Source organism: Tribolium castaneum, chromosome 7 (assembly GCF_031307605.1).
Source record: "Tribolium castaneum strain GA2 chromosome 7, icTriCast1.1, whole genome shotgun sequence".
Lineage (NCBI taxonomy): Eukaryota > Metazoa > Arthropoda > Insecta > Coleoptera > Tenebrionidae > Tribolium > Tribolium castaneum.
In genome coordinates, this window is record NC_087400.1 from 10,450,712 (window position 1) to 10,473,604 (window position 22,893).

General features: G+C 30.9%; 2 protein-coding genes across 2 annotated transcripts in view; one reads left to right on the plus strand and one right to left on the minus strand.

Annotated features, from left to right (window-relative positions):
- Positions 1 to 14,838, minus strand: part of sick (sickie) — a 269,698-nt gene extending 254,860 nt beyond the window's left edge. Inside the window, exons 1-2 of the mRNA XM_015983908.2 lie at positions 14,683 to 14,838; positions 7,068 to 7,136 (exon numbers count right to left, since the gene is read on the minus strand). Coding sequence (XP_015839394.1) covers positions 7,068 to 7,112 — 45 coding nt within the window. The 5' untranslated portion in view covers positions 7,113 to 7,136; positions 14,683 to 14,838. The remainder of the gene's footprint in view (positions 1 to 7,067; positions 7,137 to 14,682) is intronic.
- Positions 14,839 to 18,667: 3,829 nt separating this feature from the next.
- On the plus strand, positions 18,668 to 22,865 carry ninaB (neither inactivation nor afterpotential B). Its single transcript, XM_008201405.3, has 9 exons — positions 18,668 to 18,761; positions 18,839 to 19,038; positions 19,157 to 19,303; positions 19,346 to 19,557; positions 19,604 to 19,759; positions 19,814 to 19,938; positions 19,995 to 20,171; positions 20,217 to 20,436; positions 22,387 to 22,865. Exons 1-9 carry the CDS (start codon positions 18,735 to 18,737, stop codon positions 22,716 to 22,718), a joined length of 1,596 nt encoding a protein of 531 aa, XP_008199627.1. The 5' UTR covers positions 18,668 to 18,734; the 3' UTR covers positions 22,719 to 22,865.
- Positions 22,866 to 22,893: the final 28 nt, after the last annotated feature.

Below are 22,893 nucleotides of genomic sequence, written 5' to 3' on the forward strand. Positions count from 1 at the left end.
TAGAGAAAAGAAGAGAAGAAAAGAGAAGAGAAGAGAAGAGAAGAGAAGAGAAGAGAAGAGAAGAGAAGAGAAGAAGAGAAGAAGAGAAGAGATAAAACGAGTAATTAAATTGCAATTGCATTTACAATTAAAGATCAAATAATACATTGCTGTCTGAAATACTGTGAAAGCAATTCAACAAGTTTTCCAAGTAACTGTAATAAATTGACTGTAAGACTGACTAGAAATAACTATTTTGTTGAAATTGAAGATGTAACGTTGAAAAATCCGCATAACAGCGTTATTATGTCGCTTGTGAGAAGCTCTCCGCCAATTAAGTTAATAACAAAATGCAAATCTCTTGAGGTCTCCTGAAAGTTCTTCGCGATCCAGCGAATGGCTCTCAAAAGCAGAATTGGCGTAATTTAAGCTGAAGGCTCAATGCTGACGGCTGTTGTGCCGTCCAAATACAATTTAGTTCAGTTCCGTTCGTCGAGAACAGAGTGTGCAACGCGAGCACAGTCATAATTTAAGAGATAAGCCCCGCAGGTACACCTCTGTGCCTCTGCTCTGCTGCTGTGCCTTTCTGCTGTTATTTAGTCGTGCTGCACGCCGCCCCCGTTTTAATTACATGCACCGCTCGAGCCCCCAGGCCGGGGCAATGCTCCACACCGGTAAAGAACGCCGACCGAAGGGAACCAGAGGAAACCGAAAGTTGGAATAGTTGGAACTAGAATATTGTGATTTATTTACGTGCTTAGTGCTAGGACTATTAAGAGTTATTAGGCTCTTATGGAATAGTGGAAAATAAGAGATTTATTATCGCGGGGCGAGAAATTACCAATTAATTTGTAATTAGTGGAAATAGATATAAATAAACACAAGCCGTCTGCAACACAGAAAAACCAAGCACACAACTTTTATTATTTACTACAAAAGAAACATAAGGGTATTAAAAGAAATTATTTTTCAGTTGAAAACAGCAAATTCCAATTACAAAAATAATCAAAAGCTCGAAAGAAAACATAGACGTTTCAAAATTATATGTTGCAAAACCAAAAAAATTGGTTACAAGTAATTGCCAATTGTCGCCAAACCAATTTTTTGTGAGTAGATCATTATCAGAACGTATAGTGATGTTTTTTTTATAAGATTAATGGAGTGATACAGGCCTAAAAAATCCCAAAAAATATTTTCGCATCAAGAATTTAAAAAAAAAATTATAAAAGATATAAACAAAAGAAGGCCAGGAGAGAAAAAAAGTTCAATGTTAAAAAAGATAAGAGAATAGATAAGAAGAGAAGAGAGGCCTAAAAAATCGTGAAAAATATATCACATACCACATCGAAATTTTCTTAAAAAAAATATATGCAAGAAATAAAAGAAATAAACAAAAAAAAGAAGAAAAGAGAAAAGAAAAGAGAAGAAAAAGCTTAAAAAATTGGAAAAAATATATTCACTTCAAAAATTTTTGAAAAAAAAATATATAAAAGATATAAGCAAACAAAAAAAAGCAGTTGAAAAAAAGATTAATTAATACATGAGAAGAAAGCCTAAAAAATCGCGAAAAATATACTCACATCAAAAATTGTTTAAAAAAAACACATTACCTGTTAAAATTAAGACACGCGTTTCTGATTCACCCTGTATATAAACGATATAAACAAACAAACAAACAAAGGACAGGAGAAAGAAAAAATTTCAGTATAAAAAAGAAGATAAGAGAATAGATGAAAAGAGAAGAGAAGCCAAAAAAATCGTGAAAAATATTCTCACATCGAAATTTTCTTGAGAAAAAATATATAAAAAAAATATAAAAAAATTAACAAACAAAAAAAGAAAAGAGAAAAAGAGAAAGAGCCTAAAAAATCACGAAAAATATATCAAAAATATATACATCAAAATTCAAAAAAAAATATGTATATAAAAGACATAAACAAACAAAAAAGGGCAGGAGAGAAAAAATTGTTCAATATAAAAAAGAAGATAAGAGAATTGATAAGAAGAGAAGGGAAGCGTAAAAAACGTGAAAAATATAGTCACATCGAAATTTTCTTAAGAAAAAAATATATGAAAGATAATATACAAGAAATAAACAAAAAAAGAAGAAAAAAGAAAAAACCTAAAAAATCGCAAAAAATTTATTCACATCAAAAAATTTATATTTTAAGAAAAAATATATAAAAGATATAAGCAAACAAAAAAGGATTGAAGAGAGAAAAAAAACGTGCAATATAAAAAAGAAGATAAGATAATAGATAAGAAGAGAAGCCTAAAGAATCGTAAAAAAATATACTCTCATCTAAATTTTCTTAAGAAAAAATATATGAAAGATATAAAAGAAATAAACAAAGAAAAAAAGAAAATAAAAGAGAAAAAAGAGAAGAGAAGAAAAAGCCTAAAAAATCGCGAAAAATATACTTACATCAAGTTGTTTTAAGAAAAAGTTTATAAGAGATATAAAACATAGAGCAAAGAAAAACAAATATAACAAAAGAGAAAAAATTACAATAAAAAATAGAAAAAAATAGAAAACAAAAGAAGAAAAAAGAAGATAAAAAAGGGTATTAAAAAATACAAATAATAGACTTGTTGATTCAGTTTATCCGTTTATTGGCCCTCCATTATGTATTTCGAAAACTTTATATTTACATTATTGTAAGACATAAAGCTGGAATATAAAAACTGAAGGATAATTTAAAAGGGATACTCTGCTGAAATTCTTTAATTAAAAACCAAGAGCTCGACCAAATTAAAAAATGAAAATTAGAAACATGTTATTTGAAAAATCCCATTTCACATTTGCAAGATCACTATCTTAGATTTTTTGATAAACTTCAAAATACCAGGTACCCAGTGTTTACAAAAAAACTTATTTGAAAGAATCCATTAATTTTCAAAAAACTCTGTTTTAAATATTTCGAAAAAACACTTTACAAAATTATAAAAGCATTTCTCATTTCTCGAACGTAATGGAAAATATATCTATAAAAATAATTGTGGAAAACATTTGTTTTCAAACTATTACACTAACAAAAATAATTACGTAAATATTTTTGTGATTTTACTTTGCATATAACAACATGCGAGCAATATTATAAACTTTCCTTCTTTTTTCCCTTCTTCTCCTGAGCGAAATAAAAGAATGTTATGCTTTTGTGCCCAAACATCGAACTTTTTTACAGTTTTTGCACTTAACGGATTTATATCTAAATTAAATATCTTGATCCTTCCAAAAATTCCTTCAAAAAACTCATCAGAAATTTCCGAAATGAGATTGTTTTTCAAAGAAATTGTTGAAAAATTGTAACAGTCAAAAATTCCAGGTGGTATTTCCTGAATTTCATTAAATCCAAAATGCACGTCAATATCTCCATGCCAGTCGGGACAAATGTTCTTGTTCAGTTCCAAAAAATTAAACAAATCTTTATCCAACTTTTTCATTCCATTACCAATCACATCAAGATTCCGAATTTGTGGTAGATAAAGAAACGTTTGTCCTTTAATTACTTCTAGTTGGTTCCAATACAATAGCAGAGACTCCAACATTGTCAAGTTAATAAAAGCCTCCGTTTCCATTACCTTTATTTTATTATGCGTCAAAACCAATTTTTTTATTAGCAGATTTGTAAAAGTATGTCTTCTTATTGTCCAAATCCCAGTATAAGTAAACTGAATGCTGTCATAAACTGGTTGATGGTGAAGAAAATTTGGTCCAATCTCTTTAATTTGAGCCAAGTTGAGCACTTTAAAATCATCAACCCTTAACGAAAAAGTAAACAAATCGTTTGTTAGTTTCTCGGGAATCTCTCCAAGATCAACTTCAAAACTGTGATTATTAGAAAGCACACTGATAGAATTTGCTCCAATGACATCAACTGGAATTAGTTCAAAATTTTCAGATAATGTAAAAAAACTGGCGGAAATTAAAAATATCAACATTTTGTGCCAGTTGTAAGTTGGTAAATGTCGCACTTTTGAAACATGTCTCGGTGAAAACAAAAAATAAGTAAGTTTCTTTTAACATTATGTAACAATCGTGTTTCAGTATAAAAAAATTAAAACGATGAGGAAACAAACTTTTTCTACTTTGGTTTCACAATGAAAAGTAGTTTCACAACGAGAACCTTTGTGCAACTCCTTTTAGTAAATTTTTAGGAGTTGTATTGGCAGTGCTGAGCTGGGTGTCATCAGCTGTCACTGTAATCTAGTGTGTGGTCTGTCAACAGCGTCAAGTCGTTTACTGATAAAACCCAAATAATTAACAAAATTAAGAAAAAAATGTTTTAACAGATTTTGATAAGTTAAACTAAACAAAAACAAACAACAAAAATAGAAAGTAAAAAAATAATATATTACACCTGTCTGTAAGACTTGACTATGGCACTCATTCTATTGGAAAATCATTCGTGCCACAATAAAACGTCTTATAAATTTTGTATAATAACATACTAATTCTAAATTCATTAATTTCAAAATTTCGAAAAATTTCGCTACGGATACCTAAAGGTTAGGATATGAAAGGACATACAAATAAAACGCTCACGTCCTAGATAGTTCCGTTAGTGTCACCAGAGAGCGCAGTTACTCCATTAGCGTCTACGAATTTGAAAAAAAAAATGGTTGTTTTTGTATAACGGCTAATACATAGCAACAAAAAATACAGGCAGATTGAGTCTTAAATCCTCAATAGTAAGACATAAACATAGTGCAAAAATTTTATCGTAAGAAAAAATTACTTTTAATAACCATTTAGGCCCCAAATCATTAAAGATAGAAATATGGTGTTGCGGACTTTTTTGTACAAATTTTAATTCTCTACAACTTTGTTCCTTACACTTTTTTGGATCTTCAACCGCATTTGACAATTCTAAGCAATAATTCTTTGCGCACCGTCGCATATTTACCAAAACGCTGGGAATACGGTTGAAGATACAACGAAAGTGTAACAAACAACGTTGTAGAAAATTAAATTTCCTACAAAAAAGTTTGCGATACCATATTTCTGTCTTCTACAATTTAGGTTTAAATTAACTTTCCGTTACTTGACCACCGGTAAAATAAAACGAATCCGTCGCTTCAGCGCGTTTAAACGTCTTTAAATTTAATTCTCTACAAATTTCTTAATTACATTTTTCTTGTATCTCTAACCATATTTGCAGCGTCTTGAAAAATATGGGACAAAGCGTAAATTTCAAATTTTAAATAATTTTTTTCTCGTTTTTATATGAAAATTTTAGTCCGGCAGTTCTTCTCAGTCTGTTAAGAGTGCATACTTTTTGCTGCATTTTTTTCAATTAATTAGTAAACTGGTTAGATTTAAATTAATTTAAAACGATTTGGCACCGAAACGGTATAACGCTCGAAGCGACCTCATTTTTAGTATGTCGTCTATTAATTTGTCTCCTAAGTTATAGTCCTCCGAAGTATTCACTCACTCACATATAAAATTTCAAAATACAGGGTCGCTAAAAAGTATGGATACAGTTAAATATTTTCAGTACGGTTTAACAGAGAACCTTAAAATTTGGGAAACAGTTATAAATGTTTAAATTCTATCATCTGAGAGCTTTTTTAAATGTCTGTCGTCATTTATTTTGAAAATACAAAGCTAACTTGTCAAATTTAATACTTTTTAAAAGAGCGTTTTTTTTTCTGAATTCATTGATGTAACACAATACCCACCTTTATTTTTATTAAAAAGTAAAAAATTAAAAATTCAAAAATCGATTTCTGGATTTCTGGAAAAGTAAAACTAAGTTAGCTTTGAAAATACTGTTATTTGCGACCTAACACTTTTATATTAGCCAAAAATTAAACTTAGGTGCATTAATTATTTTAACAATAGTACATTTAAGTAAAACTGAGTCAAAAAAAAGTTTTGTAATGGCGACAGAAAGCCAAAAAGTTAGTTGAAAATTATTTTAATTATTTTAAACCTGTAGGTCGAGTTTAATTTTTTTTAATTAGAACACGTTCATTTGTAATTTAAACTGTTATTTTGACAATTATTTTTAACTGTTACCTATTTTTTGGTCAATGTTTATGCAGCATAGAGCTAACAATAGATAATGACAACATTTGCAAGGCTAACAAAATGTTACATTTTTCAAAATTTAATTAGTTTGAATTTTTTTTAACTTTCGCTTAAATTAACATATGCATGTGTTACACCATAGAACTCAGAAAAAAAACTCTTTTTAAAAATATTAAATTGCCATGAAATTACCCTTGTTGCCATTAAAAAAATCAAGTTTGCCTTGTATCCTAAGAACAAATGATTATAGAAATTTGATAAACGATAGAAACGATAGAAACAATTTTCAATAGGTTTTGATAAATTGTTATTATAAGATTTAACTGTATCCATAATTTTTAGCGACCCTATATAATAAAAATCGTGTTCCAACATTCAATAATCCTCATAATTTCAAGTTTAAAGAAAAAAAAGCATTTGCACAAAAAACATTGCTAGCAAGATAAATAGACTCATTTTTCGCTATCCCAAAGAAGCTAACGCTGCAAAAAATGCGTCAAATGTATACTCAGGAAGTGCTCAAAAAAAAACAATAATTTGCTCAAAACTTCCAACATTCTAATTTCATCAAACGTAAATATTAAAAAAACTGGCAAGACTTTTTCGGCAAAAAAAACGCCTCTGGATATTTCCTGTGCACCTTTCCCGAAAAATTGAATAAACTTCAAAGAAGTGCAGGAAGCCACTCCACCATCACGTCTTACGCAGTATGGATTTGCCATTAAAAGCGCAACGATGGCGCATGTTCAAAACGCACGTGTTCGAGATTCAGAATATGGTGTTGGAGAAGAAACCCAAACATTTCAACGTAGACTGCATGACGGCAATTTTACGTCTTCGTTCCCCAATCCGACCATTTGTAACCTCCATCTGCATATCTAACCCGGAGTTCCGCATCGGAATCGCAATAAATTCCGGACGCTTTATTGATGTCTACCCAAAGCTCCAGGTTTGCATTCGGCGCAAGCAAACAGGAATTCGGTATTGTGTTAATCTTTCCGGGTGTCAGATACAAGAAAAGTATTTAAATGTGCGAGCAACAAAGACTTACTTGGATTGTCTCTTGGGGGCTGTATTTTCGTTGGTCCGTGGCCATGCTGACTCCATTCTAGAGACCACTCTGCAAAAACGAAAGTAGTGTAAGGCGGAAATCATAATAAACTCACTTTACCAAACGAGAATCAAATTTAAGCCGCAGTTTTAAAAATTGTAGTTGAAATTACGGATTGTTCCGTCTAAACCCTACATTAGAAGTATTGAAAGTTCTAATAAAGATATTTATTTGAATGTTGGTACTCAGCTATAATCCGTTGAGTTCTGCTCAATTAAAATGCTTGCAAAATGGCAGCACTTCCGGTTATACCGGAATTCGTTATCAACTTTCTCATTTTAAATGGAAAGCTATATTTTTCATCGCGTTTTTGGATTAGTTGATTTAGTTTAAGGCCGTTTTTATCAACTTTCCCTTTACCTAAGTTTAACTGTTTTCGAGATATTTCACTTAAAAAATCGGTAACTATCTTACTACTGCAGATTTCGAAATTATATTTGGATAATTAAAACAGAAAGTCTATATCAGTTCTCCAGGGTGTTGAAAACTGGAAAAGAAGTTAACAAACACAAGAATTTTAAGGTTAAGTTTGAACAACTTTAAGTACCCAAAACTTATTTTTTTCGAATGGGATGTCCGAATTTTTATATTGTATTAGCATTCCCTATACCTATCTGTGATAATTTTCACTTTATGTTGTTTTTTTTTTGATATTGTAAAAAATTTCTTACATAACATAGCTAAACATGGTTGGCCATAAAAATATTTCTGATTAAACAAGCAATAAACTCTGTTCAAAATTGTGTTGTCTGACCTGTGAAAACAAAATAAGTTCATTGAATGTTAGTTTAAAAAACTTGGTTCAAAAATTTCTCACATTTTTTCCATGGAAATCGATGAAAAAAAGTCTAAGGCTAATAAATTTCTTAATCCCAACAAAATGTTATTGTAACTTGAAAACTGTTAAACATTAGAATAGGGAATATTAATACAGATCGATGCAGAATAAAATTCTCTACGATTTATTACAATAAAATTTGTGACATTTTACTTGAAAAAATTGAGTTGTGGGTGCTTATAGTTCTGAAAACTTAACTTTAAACATTTGGGGTTTGTTATTCTTTTTTAGAAATTCGAAAAGATCTAGGTTTTCTCTTTCAAATGTGCTAACAAAAATATTTCCAGATTTTAAAAAATGGCAGAGATAGCGATTTTTGAACTGGAAGGTGCAAATCCAAAAAAAATTAAAAACCCTAAGTATTTCGTAAACGACTAAATTTCGGTATAGGGAAGGCTTAAGAAAACTAACTTAAAATAACTCAAGTAATCCAAAAACTCATTAAAAATATAACTTTTCATTTAAAATAAGAAAGTTGATAGCTGATAACCGGAAGTGGCACCATCTTGAAAAGATTTTCATTACGCAAGACCTAAGAGATTATGGTCGTATACAAATTTAGAACTACCAATACTTCTAATGTGGGGTTTAGACTGCAAGTATTTGATGTAAGTTTTAACTTCGTTGTTTGCCTATTATTAAAAAATAACTTTAACAAGTTTTTTATAAAAGATTTGTGCAATAACCAAAGCTATTTCACTGTTTCCAGCAGTGAATAACATATTCTTTGAAATAACGCTCAATAAATCTAAATTGTCGTCTGCATATAAATCGAATTTGAGGCAACTTGAGAGCAAATTTAAATCTAAACATGATTTCAACAATGAATAAATAAAAAAGATGTTATATAAATTCAACAGCGTTTAATTAAAAACGAGTGAAGGAAGGTTTCTGTCCTCAAGTATTTAATGTAATTGAACAAATCTCTCAACGCCATTTCTCTCTGTGGTGTTAATCCTTTATACCCGTATTTACTTATCTATTTGCAAGTCTGAATCTCAAAAGCTCAAGTCTCAATCAATTAGGAATATCACTGTAATTTCCCACGAATGCAAGTACAGGTCTTTGAGGCTTCGAAGAACAGAAAAAATAGAAAAATTGCCAATACGTCGTAGATATTTGAGGTCTTGTTGCATTTTTGGGTGGATGTAACAATACAATAGAGTCAGGTTGTAACGAACTTCTGACTATAACGTACTATTTTTCAAGCACCTAAAAATCTTTCCATAAGCTCAATGAATATTTTACGTAACGAACATCCGGAAATAACGAACTAAATTTGACTTAAAATGTGAAGCAATTTTTCGCTTATAACGAACTTTTCACCGAATTTAGATAAATAAGTTGGGGCTGATAATGACAAACCAGCAAGAAAAGTGTTAACTGATGAACAGATTATTAGATTACTAACCAAAAACATTTTAACCAATAAAAACTTGATTTTTTAAACATATAAACATAAAGTGCGTTCAAAAAGTTTTTAGATCAACTCTTGCTGTGGAATTTAAATTAACAGATTTTTATTTTCTTTGAAAGATTATCGTGTTATTCTGTTGAAGTGTCAAACGCGCTATTTGCGATTTTCTCCCAGGCCAGCATTTTCGTTTGTAGTAATCATAAGAAATCAATATACGTTCAAAGTTTCACAGCAAGAGTTGATCTAAAGACTTTTTGAACGCACTGTAAATTAAACATTATATTAAACATATAATGCAAGTTGAATTATTTTCACTTCTTTTGAGCTCTACTGAAAATAGATAGAATTCACACAGTACCTATACATATTACTGTTTTCCAAAAGATGTTTTGTTTTTTTTTTATAACTGCTAAAGAAACATTTCTTTAATTTAAAGTTTATTCCGAACTCCGGATATAGCGAACTGATTTTGATGCATTTTCGGACCCCACTGTAACTAATTCTGGTAACTTATGACAGCACCTTTTTAGGAAAATAGATTGCTTTTTTTAAAATATTAATGTGTAGTTAAATATAAAAAAAACAAAATTATTTAGGTTATTCCATTTGAATGCTTGCTCGTATGGTTTTTGATGTAATATAGGGTGGACAATCAATTTTTTTGAACTTTTGATATTCCAGAATTTACGTTGCTATCACCTCTTTGAACATTTTACTGATAGAAAATAAGAGAAAAATAACGTTATTTCAACGTAATTTACAAGTTTTCGGCTTGTTTTGCAAAAATCTTTTAAAAGTTTGAAATAAATACATTAAAATAAATAAAACACTAAATTTAAAAATTAATCCACAATTAATTTGTTTGTCTTTAGAGTTTTGTAAAATTTCATTATGGACTATTTTTATTTATAATAGATAAAATACCAATATTGATTCAATTAACGTTTTTAAGAATCAACTATTTTTAGTTGCATCTTAGGACATGTCAGAAGTAACCCACTATTGACTCACCCAGTAGTTATCAGTTTTTTCGATTAATTTGCCTGATGTGATATTATTCATTTCACAAATAAATCCACATAAAATTTCGGTAATCAGAACACGTTGTCTTCCAAATTGGCTCGAATTGTGAAGGTTGCATTGTACATAAAGAATTAGAGTCCTCCTGGTTAAAATTCCAGTACTTATTTCTCTCATGTTAATAGCATTTTTAATCAATTAAGATACAGCGTGGTTTTGACGAAACAAAATAAACAAAATAACTTAACTTTCCCTAGTTTTGAGTCTTGACAATAAGTACATTTGATGCTATCATGAACAAAAAAATTCCTTTATTTATTTATTTACCTTAATAAATACATTTCACATACAGTTCTTGCGTTTAATTACAAACATCCATCTAAACTATCTAAACACACACAATTATCTACTTCGCGTGCCAAAAGCTCATAAAACCCGCCAACTATCAACGCAGCTCGTTCAAAAGATCAATTTTATATTTAATTTCCTTCAACAAAAATTAATACTACTAATAAACCAACAAAAGCTTTCGACGTTTAGCCAATAACTTAAACTACTATTGGTAAGTTTTCCATTTTTCCTTGTGTCTGCTATAAATATTTAAAGCTGCAGTTTTGTTGGGGACCGTAATTTTGAAAGGGCGCGGTTATAAACGAGTTATATGGACGTGACAGACATACGCCAACATTCAATCAACGGATGACACAATAGAACCAAGCGGCAAAAAGACAAGGAAAGAAACCAAATAAAATTAATTAAAAAAGATTCATTATTATTATTTGAACCGCCAATAAGTTAAGCCTAAATTTAACTACAACCACGAGTGTGTGTATAGATGGTGAAGACACAAACATAAATAAAAACCCACACCCTTTTAACCACTTTGTGGCATTGGACCGCTCTACCAAAATAAAATAAGTGCTAGGAAACGTGAGGGGGCCACATGTGGTACTGTCAAAGGTACTTCCGGTTTTATACTTGGCCAGGTGGCGTAATTAGAGATCGATATACAAACTGATTCCTTTAGGGCCTACATTACAAGCTTTTTAACTTCTAATATAGGTAGAGCATTAAAATTTTGTATGCGATCCAAATCGACCATTCTGAGTTCAACTTAATTATTTTCAGATTTTAAATAGTAACCACCTATGTTTACTGCATTCTTAAATTCATCTTTTGGAACTGAGTAAAGTATACTCGTATTGTTAGAACTTATCTGTCGTAGTTTTTAAAGTATGTAAATTTTTTTGTAGAACATTTTATTTGCAGGAGATTCATTTTAAATATCACAGCTCGTGAACCGCTTACAATAAGTGAATAATTCTTTTTGCATTTGATAACTTTTGATAACCTCGAAGGGTCTTATAAAATCTTTAGAAATGTCAACTGTTAAATTGCAAGGCTACTATGATATTTTGGAAATGATTATTAAAAAATGAATATAAAACAGTTTTTTTTCAAATGGAATGACCCTGTGTTTTAAATGGCAATCAAAAGAACATCAATTTTTATGCAGACTTTTATTAACGTCTTCTTTATCTATCTTTTACCGTTTTTGAAATAGTCACATAAACCTAAATTTTAGGTCATTATTTTCATTTTTTTTAAGTAAACTTTGGAAAAATAGAATACAATTGTGTTATTAATTAAAAGAAATGTTCCATTTGTTCACTATTTCTGTTCAAGAAGTTTAAAATGTGATGCCAGACTGACTGAGTTACTTTACATAATTCACTAAGTTTTAATAAACCATAATTTATTATTATTGTTTTACTGTCTATTTTTACTGTCTATATTCGATAATAAACCAGCTAGAAAATAAATAAAATACTAAAGTTTGATAATTGTTAACCATTTTACAAGGTCTGCTTGATGAACTATGAAAATTACGAAGTAAAATCCGTTTTTGTGATTTTTTTCAAAAACTGTGAGAGGTAGGTATGGGATGTATTGATAAAAGTCATCATAAATATCGATGTTCATTTGATTGCCGTTACGAAAATAGAGTTGAAAAAATTGCTTTATAACATTTTTTTGATAACCATTTTGAAAAAAACATGAATTTTGACAGTTGGCAATTTCGAAAATTCTAGAAAACTCTTCAAACCTTCGGTTACGAATGCAAAAAAAATAATCATTTATCGCAAAAGGTTCAAGGGCTTAAATCTTAGATCAAATGAAAATTGTAACAATAAAATTGACATGTCAAAAACTATGTCAGATAAGTACCAACAACTTGAGTACATTTTAATCAGCTTGAAAAGGTGAAATCAAATATGTAACTTGCCGCCAAATTTTTTGTAGTTCCGAAAGCTCAGCCATTTTGAAAATAATTAAGTTGAACTCGAAATGATTGATTTGGATCGTATTCAAAATTTTAAAGTTCTAGTTTTATTAGAACTTAAAAAGTTTCTAATGTAGGCCCTAAAAAAAGCACCCTGTAGTGTTACGTCCATGTGTTACCAACCAAAATTTTATCGATTTATTGTGAATTGTTTTAAAAGAGCAGATAACAAGGTATTGATCAAAATCTGTAAGACTTCGAGTGAAGTTAATTGCGGAGTAAAAAAGCGCCTCGAAGTTTCAGCTAAATGAGTTATTAGCTTTTTTCTGTCTTTCCTACAAGCTGCTGTCTGATCCTCTCTAAATCTTTTTTTCTTGCAGGGTGTAGGAGCAGTGCGTTAAATTGTACATAACGATTTATGGGCATTGTAATTTATCGCAACAGGGCGTTACGAGGCTGGGTTAATAATTTCATGAATTAATTAGTATTTATGTGATTTAAAGGTGTTTGAAGTTATTAAATTTTCTCGCTTAATTTTGAAGCCTATTCCTATGTTGTAATAAATGGTTTTTTTTTATTTATTTTCACAAATTTTCAAGAACTGTTTTAAAATTCATACAAGGTGGAATAATGCGAAATTTTACACCAACCCCTTGTATATATGTATGTTTTCAAAAGCATAAATTATTCACAAATATTCGTAGACGGAAAAGTTACCAGTAGTAACGATCTAAAATTGTAATTCTAAAGAGTTTAGAATAAAGTTAAAAGTATTTGACTTTAGAAATTAATTTCAGCAAGAATGCATTTTATTTGTGCGGACTTTTGTTACCATAGTAAACCATAATATAAAACTACGGATATCTAAAAGTTAGGATATAAAACGTTCCCGTCCTCAATAGTTCCGTTAATGTCACCAGAGAGCGCACTTGTTCCATTACTGTCTAAGTTTTCAGAGCAATGAATTTGAAAAAATTGTTGTATTTGTATAACGGTTTATACACAGCAAACAAAAAAGTACGGACGGATAGAGCATTAAATTCTCAACAGTAAGATATAAATATAATATCAAAATTTTATCGTAAATTATATTAATTTTTTTTAAACTTTCACCAATATGCACGTTACCCCATATTTTTCAAAACGCTGCAAATAAGGTTACAGATGCAAAAAAATGTTACAAAAAAAGTTGTAGAAAAGTAAGTTTCCTATAAAAAAGTCTGCGCGACCATATCCCTACCCTTAACCATTTAGGCCCCAAAGTCGTCCAAAGATGATCAAGCGACAGATTTGTTTCATTTTGCCGGTAGTTAAGTTTTGGAAAGTTAATTGTCGCAAACCTTTTTGTAGAAAATTTAATTCTCTACAAATTGAAAATTCCGAGCGATAATTCTTTGGACACCGTCGCATGTTTATCAAAACACTGAGAATTCGGTTGAGGATACAAAAAAAATGTAAAGAACAAAGTTGTAGAGAATGAAATTTCCTATAAAAAAGTCCGTGACACCATATTTCTATCTTCAACAATTTAGGTATAAATTAACTTTTCGTTACTTGACCACAGGTAAAATGAAACAAATAAGTCGCCTCAGCACCTCGAACGTCTTTAAGGCCTAAACCGTTGACGATAGAGATATGATCCTCAGACTATTTTAAAGAAAATTTAATTCTCTACAAATTTCTTCGTAACATTTTTCTTATATCTTTAACCATATTCACAGCGTTTTGAAAATTACGGAACAAAGCGCAAATTTTAAATTTTAAAGTAATTTGTAAAAATTATTTAAAATAAAAAAAGTATAACTTTTAAAATAAAATTATATTATCAATAATATAAAATTATCATGTTGCATAGGTACTCCCCGAAATGGTAAAAATACATAATTGATACGTATACTGTAAATGTGGATCAGTGTTGCCAACTTAATTTTAAAATCACAGGCTACTTTGTTCGAACCTAAATTTAAAAAAAAACGAAAAAACTTTTACAACATACAGGTTTGTTTACATCCACTGATCAGCACGTGGCCCACCCGTGTCTTTCCCCCATAGGTCGTAACACTGAACCCTCCACTCTGCCTCACTCTCATCGTAAAAATTAAGCACCCGTTACACCGCGATCTATTGAATTTCACCACCTGCTCTTGAAACACACTCGATTCAGGTAGCAGCCGGCACGAGACTGGCCAAGGAACGCCCACGTTTTCCTTTAAGCCTTCAGGACTTGCGCTGATAACAAATAACACACACTTGTTTTTTTTTGTACAAAGGGGTGAAGACGTGCTTTTTGTCCGTGATTTATTTTTTTCTGAGGGATTGTTAATTGGAAGGATGAACGGATTAGTCCGGTGGGTGGTGGATGGATGGTCCCATGTGGGTGGAAAAAATATGGCCAGCGTGATTAAATCAAGTGTGGGATGCTGACCCACATCGGGGGCTGATCGATGCGTTTTAAGGGACTTTGGGAATTGGTAAATAAATATTTACTTACTTATTGCCTAATTAATCGGGAGGTTTGAACACTTTTAAGCCACTTCGTAAAATATTACGAAAAATGATGAGATGTCGGTAGCTTTACAGCTGTTTAATTAAATGGCCGATCAAAGTGGTCGGTTATCTTTTGAAACTCAGTTATAAAGATTGAACGACAGCCAGTAATTAAATTATTGAATCAATTTAATTTAATTGAAATTGCCTGATCTAACTTTTTTACATTGACAGTGGCTTATTTCGATGAGTAATTGGTAATTATGTAGATGATTTTTCGACAAGTTTTAACGAAGTTTCGGGAAAAAAATATCTAAGAATTTCTCGTTCAATAAATGACTAGCTCCTCAGCTAAATTGCTGTCTCGAAAAGGAAAATTACATTTTCAATATAATTTGGTAATTTTTTAACAAAATTATAAAATGAGTTGTTTATTTACAACCAGATAGATTTAACAGATCCAACTTTTGGTCTATTTGTTGCTCTTTGTTTCAACTTTATTTCTAATTTCGCCCTAAAACTAATTTAACTCTAGTAAAATTAAATAGTACTAGAAATTTTTCGCCTTATTAGAGGGAAATATGGCAATAGAGGATGGTCCAGCCCAGCTCCCGTTTTCTGTAGCTCAGTTATAAATGTTATTATTTAAGTTGGAGTTTTGATATTTTGTAGATGTTATTTATAATCTAGGACACATTTCAGAAAATTATTTTTGATTATTTCAAATGGCAACCCCTGTGTATTTTTATAACATTCGATGCCGAATTAAAAAAGCAACATTTTTTGTTATCACAATCATATAACAAATCCTAACACTTTCGGAGTTGTTTCCCAAAAACATTAACTATGTTCGACTTTTAATCATTTAAGTAATTTGTTATTGACAGAATGAGTTTTTAGCAAACATTCCGAATGTGTAAGGATTTGCAATATGGTTGTGATAAAAAAAAAACATGTTTTTTTAATTCCACATCGATTGACATAAAACGGTATTGAAACCAACTTGATTTAAAATTGTCATTAAAATATTTGACAAAACAAGTTTTTATCAAATAACTCCGAATTTATTAGAATTTTCTTGAGTTTTTAATATAAAAAGTTGTTCGTTTTTTAATTCTGCATCGAATGATATAAAAATAAATAGAGGTTGCCATTTAAAATAAGCAAAATAAAAAGATCTAAAATTTTAAAACTTTGGAAATAAATTGTAAACACCCTGTAGTAATTCAAATCAATCAAACTTAATTAATAAGTCTGTCAGACCTTGTTTAACACGTACCTGGTAATAAAACACTGTTTCTGTTACTGTCTCTATTTTTTAATAAGTTTTAAAACTAAAGGTGTAAAACAGATTACAGACAGTAATCCCTAAACCGATTTGAACAAGTCTTTAGGGATATGTAAGAAGTTAAATAATGAGTCATAATGAGGACAAAAAATTATAGCATGCCATTAAAAAATTTATTATTATGAGGTCATACATTTTTTGGGACACTTTGTATAGTCCAAAATATTTTCCTGAAATGTGTCCTAGAGTATAAATAACATCTACAAAATATCAAAACTCCAACATTAATAGAAACTGAGCTACAGAAGACGGGAACTTGGCTGGATCACCTTGTATAAGTAACAGTTTAGCTTTATAGCTTAGTTTAAATTGTTTTTTGTTAAAGTTAGATATTATAACACAAAAAAGAGCTAAATTACTGTAAACAAAACAATAAAAAAAATATTTCTCTACAGTGTGTTTCACACAACTTTACGAAGCCTGCGCTCAATGTAAACATAAGCATCTAAATATACAATAGTCATAAAACACTAATTACAAAAAGCACATGTGTAATTATTTAATTTTTAGGAAACCCATGACAATAATTGTTAAACTAATCACTGTGCCTTTAAAAGTCATAAATAGCTGTTTTTCAGGAACAATTTTCATGTGTACTATCAAGAGACGGAATGAATAAATTCTAATTTATCTAACTCAATCGTTAACTAATTAAAAACTTTGCAATTTTCTGAAGGAGTGAACAAACTAAAAAATATAATCCAATTTTTCAAAATTTGTGGTCAAATTTTTACTGGAATATGTTTTGTTTACAGTTTACAGACATAGACCTCGTACAATTATGTGAAACACCCTGTACAACAGGGGCGGATCCACAAATTAATTTTGGGAAGAAGAGCTTTCAAGTTTTTTAAAGAATGATTAAGCTATTGAATAAAACATTTACTGTCGTTTCGATAAATTTGTACAAAAGTTGAGCCCAAAAAATCATTTTATCATAAAAATGCAAATTTACGCTTTTTTTTAATAAAATACCCTCTTGTGCATTTTAATTAGTAGATTTTGTTAAGTTTTTAAAATAATTAGTTCTTATTGTTAAAAACAAGACATCTTTTTAATAATTAGAAAAAAAAATACAACAGATAATGTACATACAATTGTTTAAGTAATAAAAATATCTGTACGTAAAAAACTAAGCAACTTCCTTGTTTTAATTTCCGGGAACCAATATTTTGTTAAGTGTTAAAAATTTATTTTCAGTCTAAGGACTAATTTATTTGGTGTTTTTTTGGACAATCACTCAAAAAAATACAAACTTTCTGACGTTTCGATTTTAATTTAATCTTCTACAGGCCGCCAAGTATTTTATCTGTTTTTCCCCGACTACTGCGCTAAAATAAGTAAATTTTAGTAATAGGTAAGTAAGTAAAAACCTTGCTTACTAATTACGCAAAAAATCATTTCAATAGTTATTTACATGATGATTCGGCATTTTTACGATAATAATAACAACTTATAAACAGATCAAGACATCATTTTCGTCCTTCGCAAAATATGAGCTTTTCAACGTAGTTAGGTAAATAGGTGATCTTCTGGTTAGTTTTATCAAAGTTAATCTATAAACAGAGGAAGAAAATGTGAATTTTTTATAAAATATAAAAAAAAATAAAGTTCTCGGTTTTCACTCAAACAAATCAAGTTCAAGTCTCTCTAAAAGAGCAAAATAATGCCATTTTTGGCTTGTATTATGAAATGAGTTTTTGACTGAAAGAAAAGTGAAACGCCCAAAAAAAGACGAAAGCTTCTTATTCGTCTTTCTTATAAAATTCCTCGGTTTTTGATAATAAATTTTTTGCTAAGTTTTTAGAATTTGAGAAAAGCAAAAACTAAGGCACGATTATTAATTTTACACCAGTTACTTACCTGTTTTTTCGAATTATTTAGCAAGTTTACGCAAAAATATTAGCTTGCCACTTATAAAACGAACTAAATTCATCCAAATAACACCATTTTTCGCTACATTTGAGGGAAACTTTGGTAAATATAGTGATTTTCGACATGGTTAGATAATTTATTAGAGTGTTTTAACAATTATTTTCGCTTTATTGCGTTTCAAGAAGACACAATTTATCATTTTTAATACACATGCCGCCACTGCTTTTTCAATAAATTTATGTAAGAAAATCAATAAAGCTTATCCTTGATACTACATGTCTAATTAAATAAGACTTCCTATAAGCTTAGCTAGACTATAACCTACTTCAGTTGAAACGATGGCATCACAGAGTTCAAACCAAAAAGTGGGTTTTTTCTTGTTGCCAACCGACATTTTAAGAGCATTTTCTTAATATTTTTCCAAATTTAAATTTTGTTTTAGGCAGACTTGTACCCAAACTGTGACGTCAATGTGTGGTTACGGTCCTGTATTGAAGAAATCCCAGAACCCATCACCGGTACCACCACTGGTACCATTCCAAAATGGTTGCGGGGTTGCCTTCTACGTAATGGACCCGGTTCGATCAAAGTCGGTGATGACTATTTCGGACATATTTTTGACAGTTCGGCCCTCCTCCACCGGTACTACTCGAGTTAAGTTTGCAACACTGAAAAAAAACAATAGCGACAGTGTTACCAACTTAATTCCACAATCAAAGGCGACTTTGATCACACGGTAGTACCCATCAATCATTCTTAGGTTTTGCATCGACGAGGGCGGGGTTACTTATCAGTGCCGTTTCGTCCAATCAGAAGTGTTCAAACGGAACCGAGCAGCCAATCGGATTGTCGTCACCGAATTTGGCACTAAAGCCGTCCCTGATCCGTGCCGTACCATCTTCCAAAGGTACCGAATCAAGTTTTGAACTTTTAGTTATTATTTTTTCAGAGTTGCTTCAGTTTTTAATCCAAAATCTGAGGATATTCCGGATAATTCAATGATTTCGGTTTATCCGTTCGGGGACGAAGTTTATGCATTCGGGGAACTCCCGATAATTCACAAAATTGATCAAGAGACTTTGGAAACGAAAGAACGGGTTGACGTTCGCGATTTTGTTTCAATTGTCCATCACACCTCTCATCCGCATGTTATGAACGATGGTTGGTTTGTTTTTAGTGATTTTGTTTTGTAAGGTTTGATTTACAGAAACTGTTTTCAACTTGGGGGAAACAATATACCCGACTGGACCCTATCACACGATTGTTAGGTTTCCACCGGGGAAAAACATGGTTGAAGGTGCAGAAATCGTAGCGGGAATCCCCGCCAGATGGCCACTGCACCCTACATACATGCACACTTTTGGTAAAAAATCACTAAATCTGGTGTATTTTTCTTTTTTCACCCAAACTGTTACAGGCCTGACGGAAAATTATTTTGTCATTGTTGAACAACCTCTAAGTGTTTCTGTTGGTGGTATGATTATGAATAAGATTAAAAATGAGCCGATGAAAGGGAGTCTTCGGTGGTACCAACACGAAAAAGTAGTACCTAGTACCCAACTCCCCTAGATTTTTATGTTATGATTCAATTGTTTCAGACACAATTCAGTTTAATAAGTCGTGAAACTGGCCAACTGGCTTACAAATTTTACTCAGAAGCGTTCTTTTATTTACACATTATCAACCAATACGAGACTTGCGATCACGTGGTTGTTGACATTTGCACGTACCGCAACCCCGAAATGCTGGACTGTATGTACATCAGTGCAATGAAGGTTGGTACCACTTGATTTAGTAAAGTTGGTGCCACTGATTTTCAGAACATGCAACAAAACCCGAACTATGCCGAACTGTTCCGTTCAAAACCGCTCCGTTTCGTACTTCCCCTAAAACCGCCGGAAACAAATTCGAACCTAGTCCAACTGTCAAACACTAAATGCGAAGCGTATTACCAACCTGACGGCGAAATTTACGTAATACCGGAAAAATTATCAGATTTGGGATGTGAAACACCCAGAATCAACTATGGGCAATATTTGGGTAGGTATACAGGGTGATTCTTCTAGGGCCTACATTAAAAACTTTTTAGCTTCTAATATAGCCAGAACCTTAAAATTTTGTATACTATCCAAATCGGCCATTTTGAGTTTAAATAAATTATTTTCAAAATGGCAGAGCTTCCAAAACTACAAAACATTGGTGCCAAGTTTGAAATTTAAAATATAGTAACCCCACATTTTTATTGCATATTTGAATTTACCTCCACAAGATGAGTAAAATTTATTCAAGTTGTTGGTATTTATCTGTCATAGTTTTTGACATATGGTAATTTTTCTGTTAAAATTTTCATTTGCAAGGGTTTATCTAAAGTATCACAGTCCTTGAACCCTTTTTGATAATATTTTTTTTGCATTCTATAACTGAAGGTTTGGAGAATCTTCTAGAATCTTCAAAATTGTCAACTCTCAAAATTCATGGTTAGCATAGTTTTGTTTAAATGGTTTTAAATATCTGCTAGAACTCAGTTTTTTCAAATGGAACGACGCTGTTTTCTTAAGGGCAAGCGAAAAAACATCAATATTTATGGTAACTTTTATCAATATGTTCTACATATACTCGTATCTCTTACAGTTAAAAAAATACAAAAAACGGATTTTAGTTCGTTGTTTTCATAATTAATCAAGTAGACCTTGCAAAATAGTCAACAGTTGTCAAACTTTCAATATTTTATTTAGTTTTTATCTGGTTCGTTATCGTATACGCAGTAAAACAATAATATTTAATTATAGTTTATTATAACTTAGTGAATTATGTAAATCAACTCAGACAGTCTGCCATCGAATTTCGAATTTCTTGAATGAAAATGGTGAACAAATCAACTTTATCGTATTTTTCGAAAGTTTGCTTGATTAAAAATGAAAATAATGAGCTAAAATTCTGTTTTTGTGATTATTTCAAAAACTGCGAGAGATAGGTATAGAAGATGTTAATAAAAGCCTGCATGAAAATTGATGTTCTTTTGATAGCAATGGAAAAAACAGAGTCATCTCATTAGAAAAAACTGTTTTGTAATCATTTTTTTCAAAAAATCATAGTAGCCTTGCAATTTTACAGTTGACATCTTGAATGCAAATGCAAATGCAAAAAAATTATTCACCTATTGCTTCACTAGTTGTGATATTTTAAATGAACCCCAACATATAAAAATTTGTATAAAAAAATTGACATACGTCAATGACAGATAAGTACCAACAACTAGAATACATTTTACAAAACTTCAAGAGACGAATTCAAAAATGCAATAAAAATATGTGGTTACTATTTAAAATTTCAAACTTGGCACCAACTTTTTGTAGTTCCAAAGCCCAGCCATTTTGGAAAAAAAAATGTTGAACCCAAAATAGTCGATTTAGATTGTAAACAAAATCTTAAGGCTTTAGCTATATTACAAGTTAAAAACTTTCTAATGTACGCGCTAACAATATCAGCCTGTAAACTACAGAGAACTATAGCTTAAGTTACGAAACGATTCGCTTAAGAGTCTTTGAACGACTTTGAGGCCTAAATGGTTGAAGATAGAAACATGGTCTCGCGGACTTTTTTATAGGAAATTCAATTCTTTACAACTTTCTTCCTCACATTTTTCTTGCAACTGTAACCGTATTCACAGCGTTTTGAAAAATATGGGGCAGAGTACAAATTAGTAAAAGTTAAAAAAAATTAAATATAGTTTATGATAACATTTTTGCATTATGTTTATGTCTTACTATTGGGAATTTAATGCTCTAGCGGCCTATATTTTGTTTGTTATGTGTTACCGTTATACAAAAATAACAATGTTTCCAATTTCATGGAAGAACCGCATTCTCTAGCGACATTAACGGAACTATCGAGGACGAGAACGATTTATTTGTACGTCGTTTCGTATCCTAATCTTTAAATATCCGTAGTCACATTTAGGGGTTTCACAAATTTCATTGAAAATTACAGGAAAGCAGTATCGATATTTTTACGCTATTAGCGCTGACGTCGACGCGGCAAACCCGGGAACTATGATCAAAGTTGATACCGTAACAAAAACCGCCAAAACTTGGTGTGAGGATAATTGTTACCCCAGTGAACCCATTTTTGTACCACGGCCCAATTGTGCCTTTGAGGACGATGGGTTGATTTTAGCCGCCATGGCATGGGGTAGAGAAGACACAAACCATGTCGGTTTGATTATTTTGGATGCAGAAAGTTTCACAGAAGTGGCAAGAACTGAGTTTAGGACGCCTGGACCTGTACCCAAATGTTTACATGGCTGGTTTTTGCCGAAATAAATGAATCATACTGTAGATTTTGTTGTATTCAGGTGTGACAAAGATAGCATGATTGGGAGAAACGTCAAGAAAACTAGGAAATGTCAAAATCTTTACATTTTTATTTTTTTTATTGTATCAAAAAGGAATAAAGATGTGTTGGTGGTGCGCAACGTTTTGGGACAATTTGGTGAAT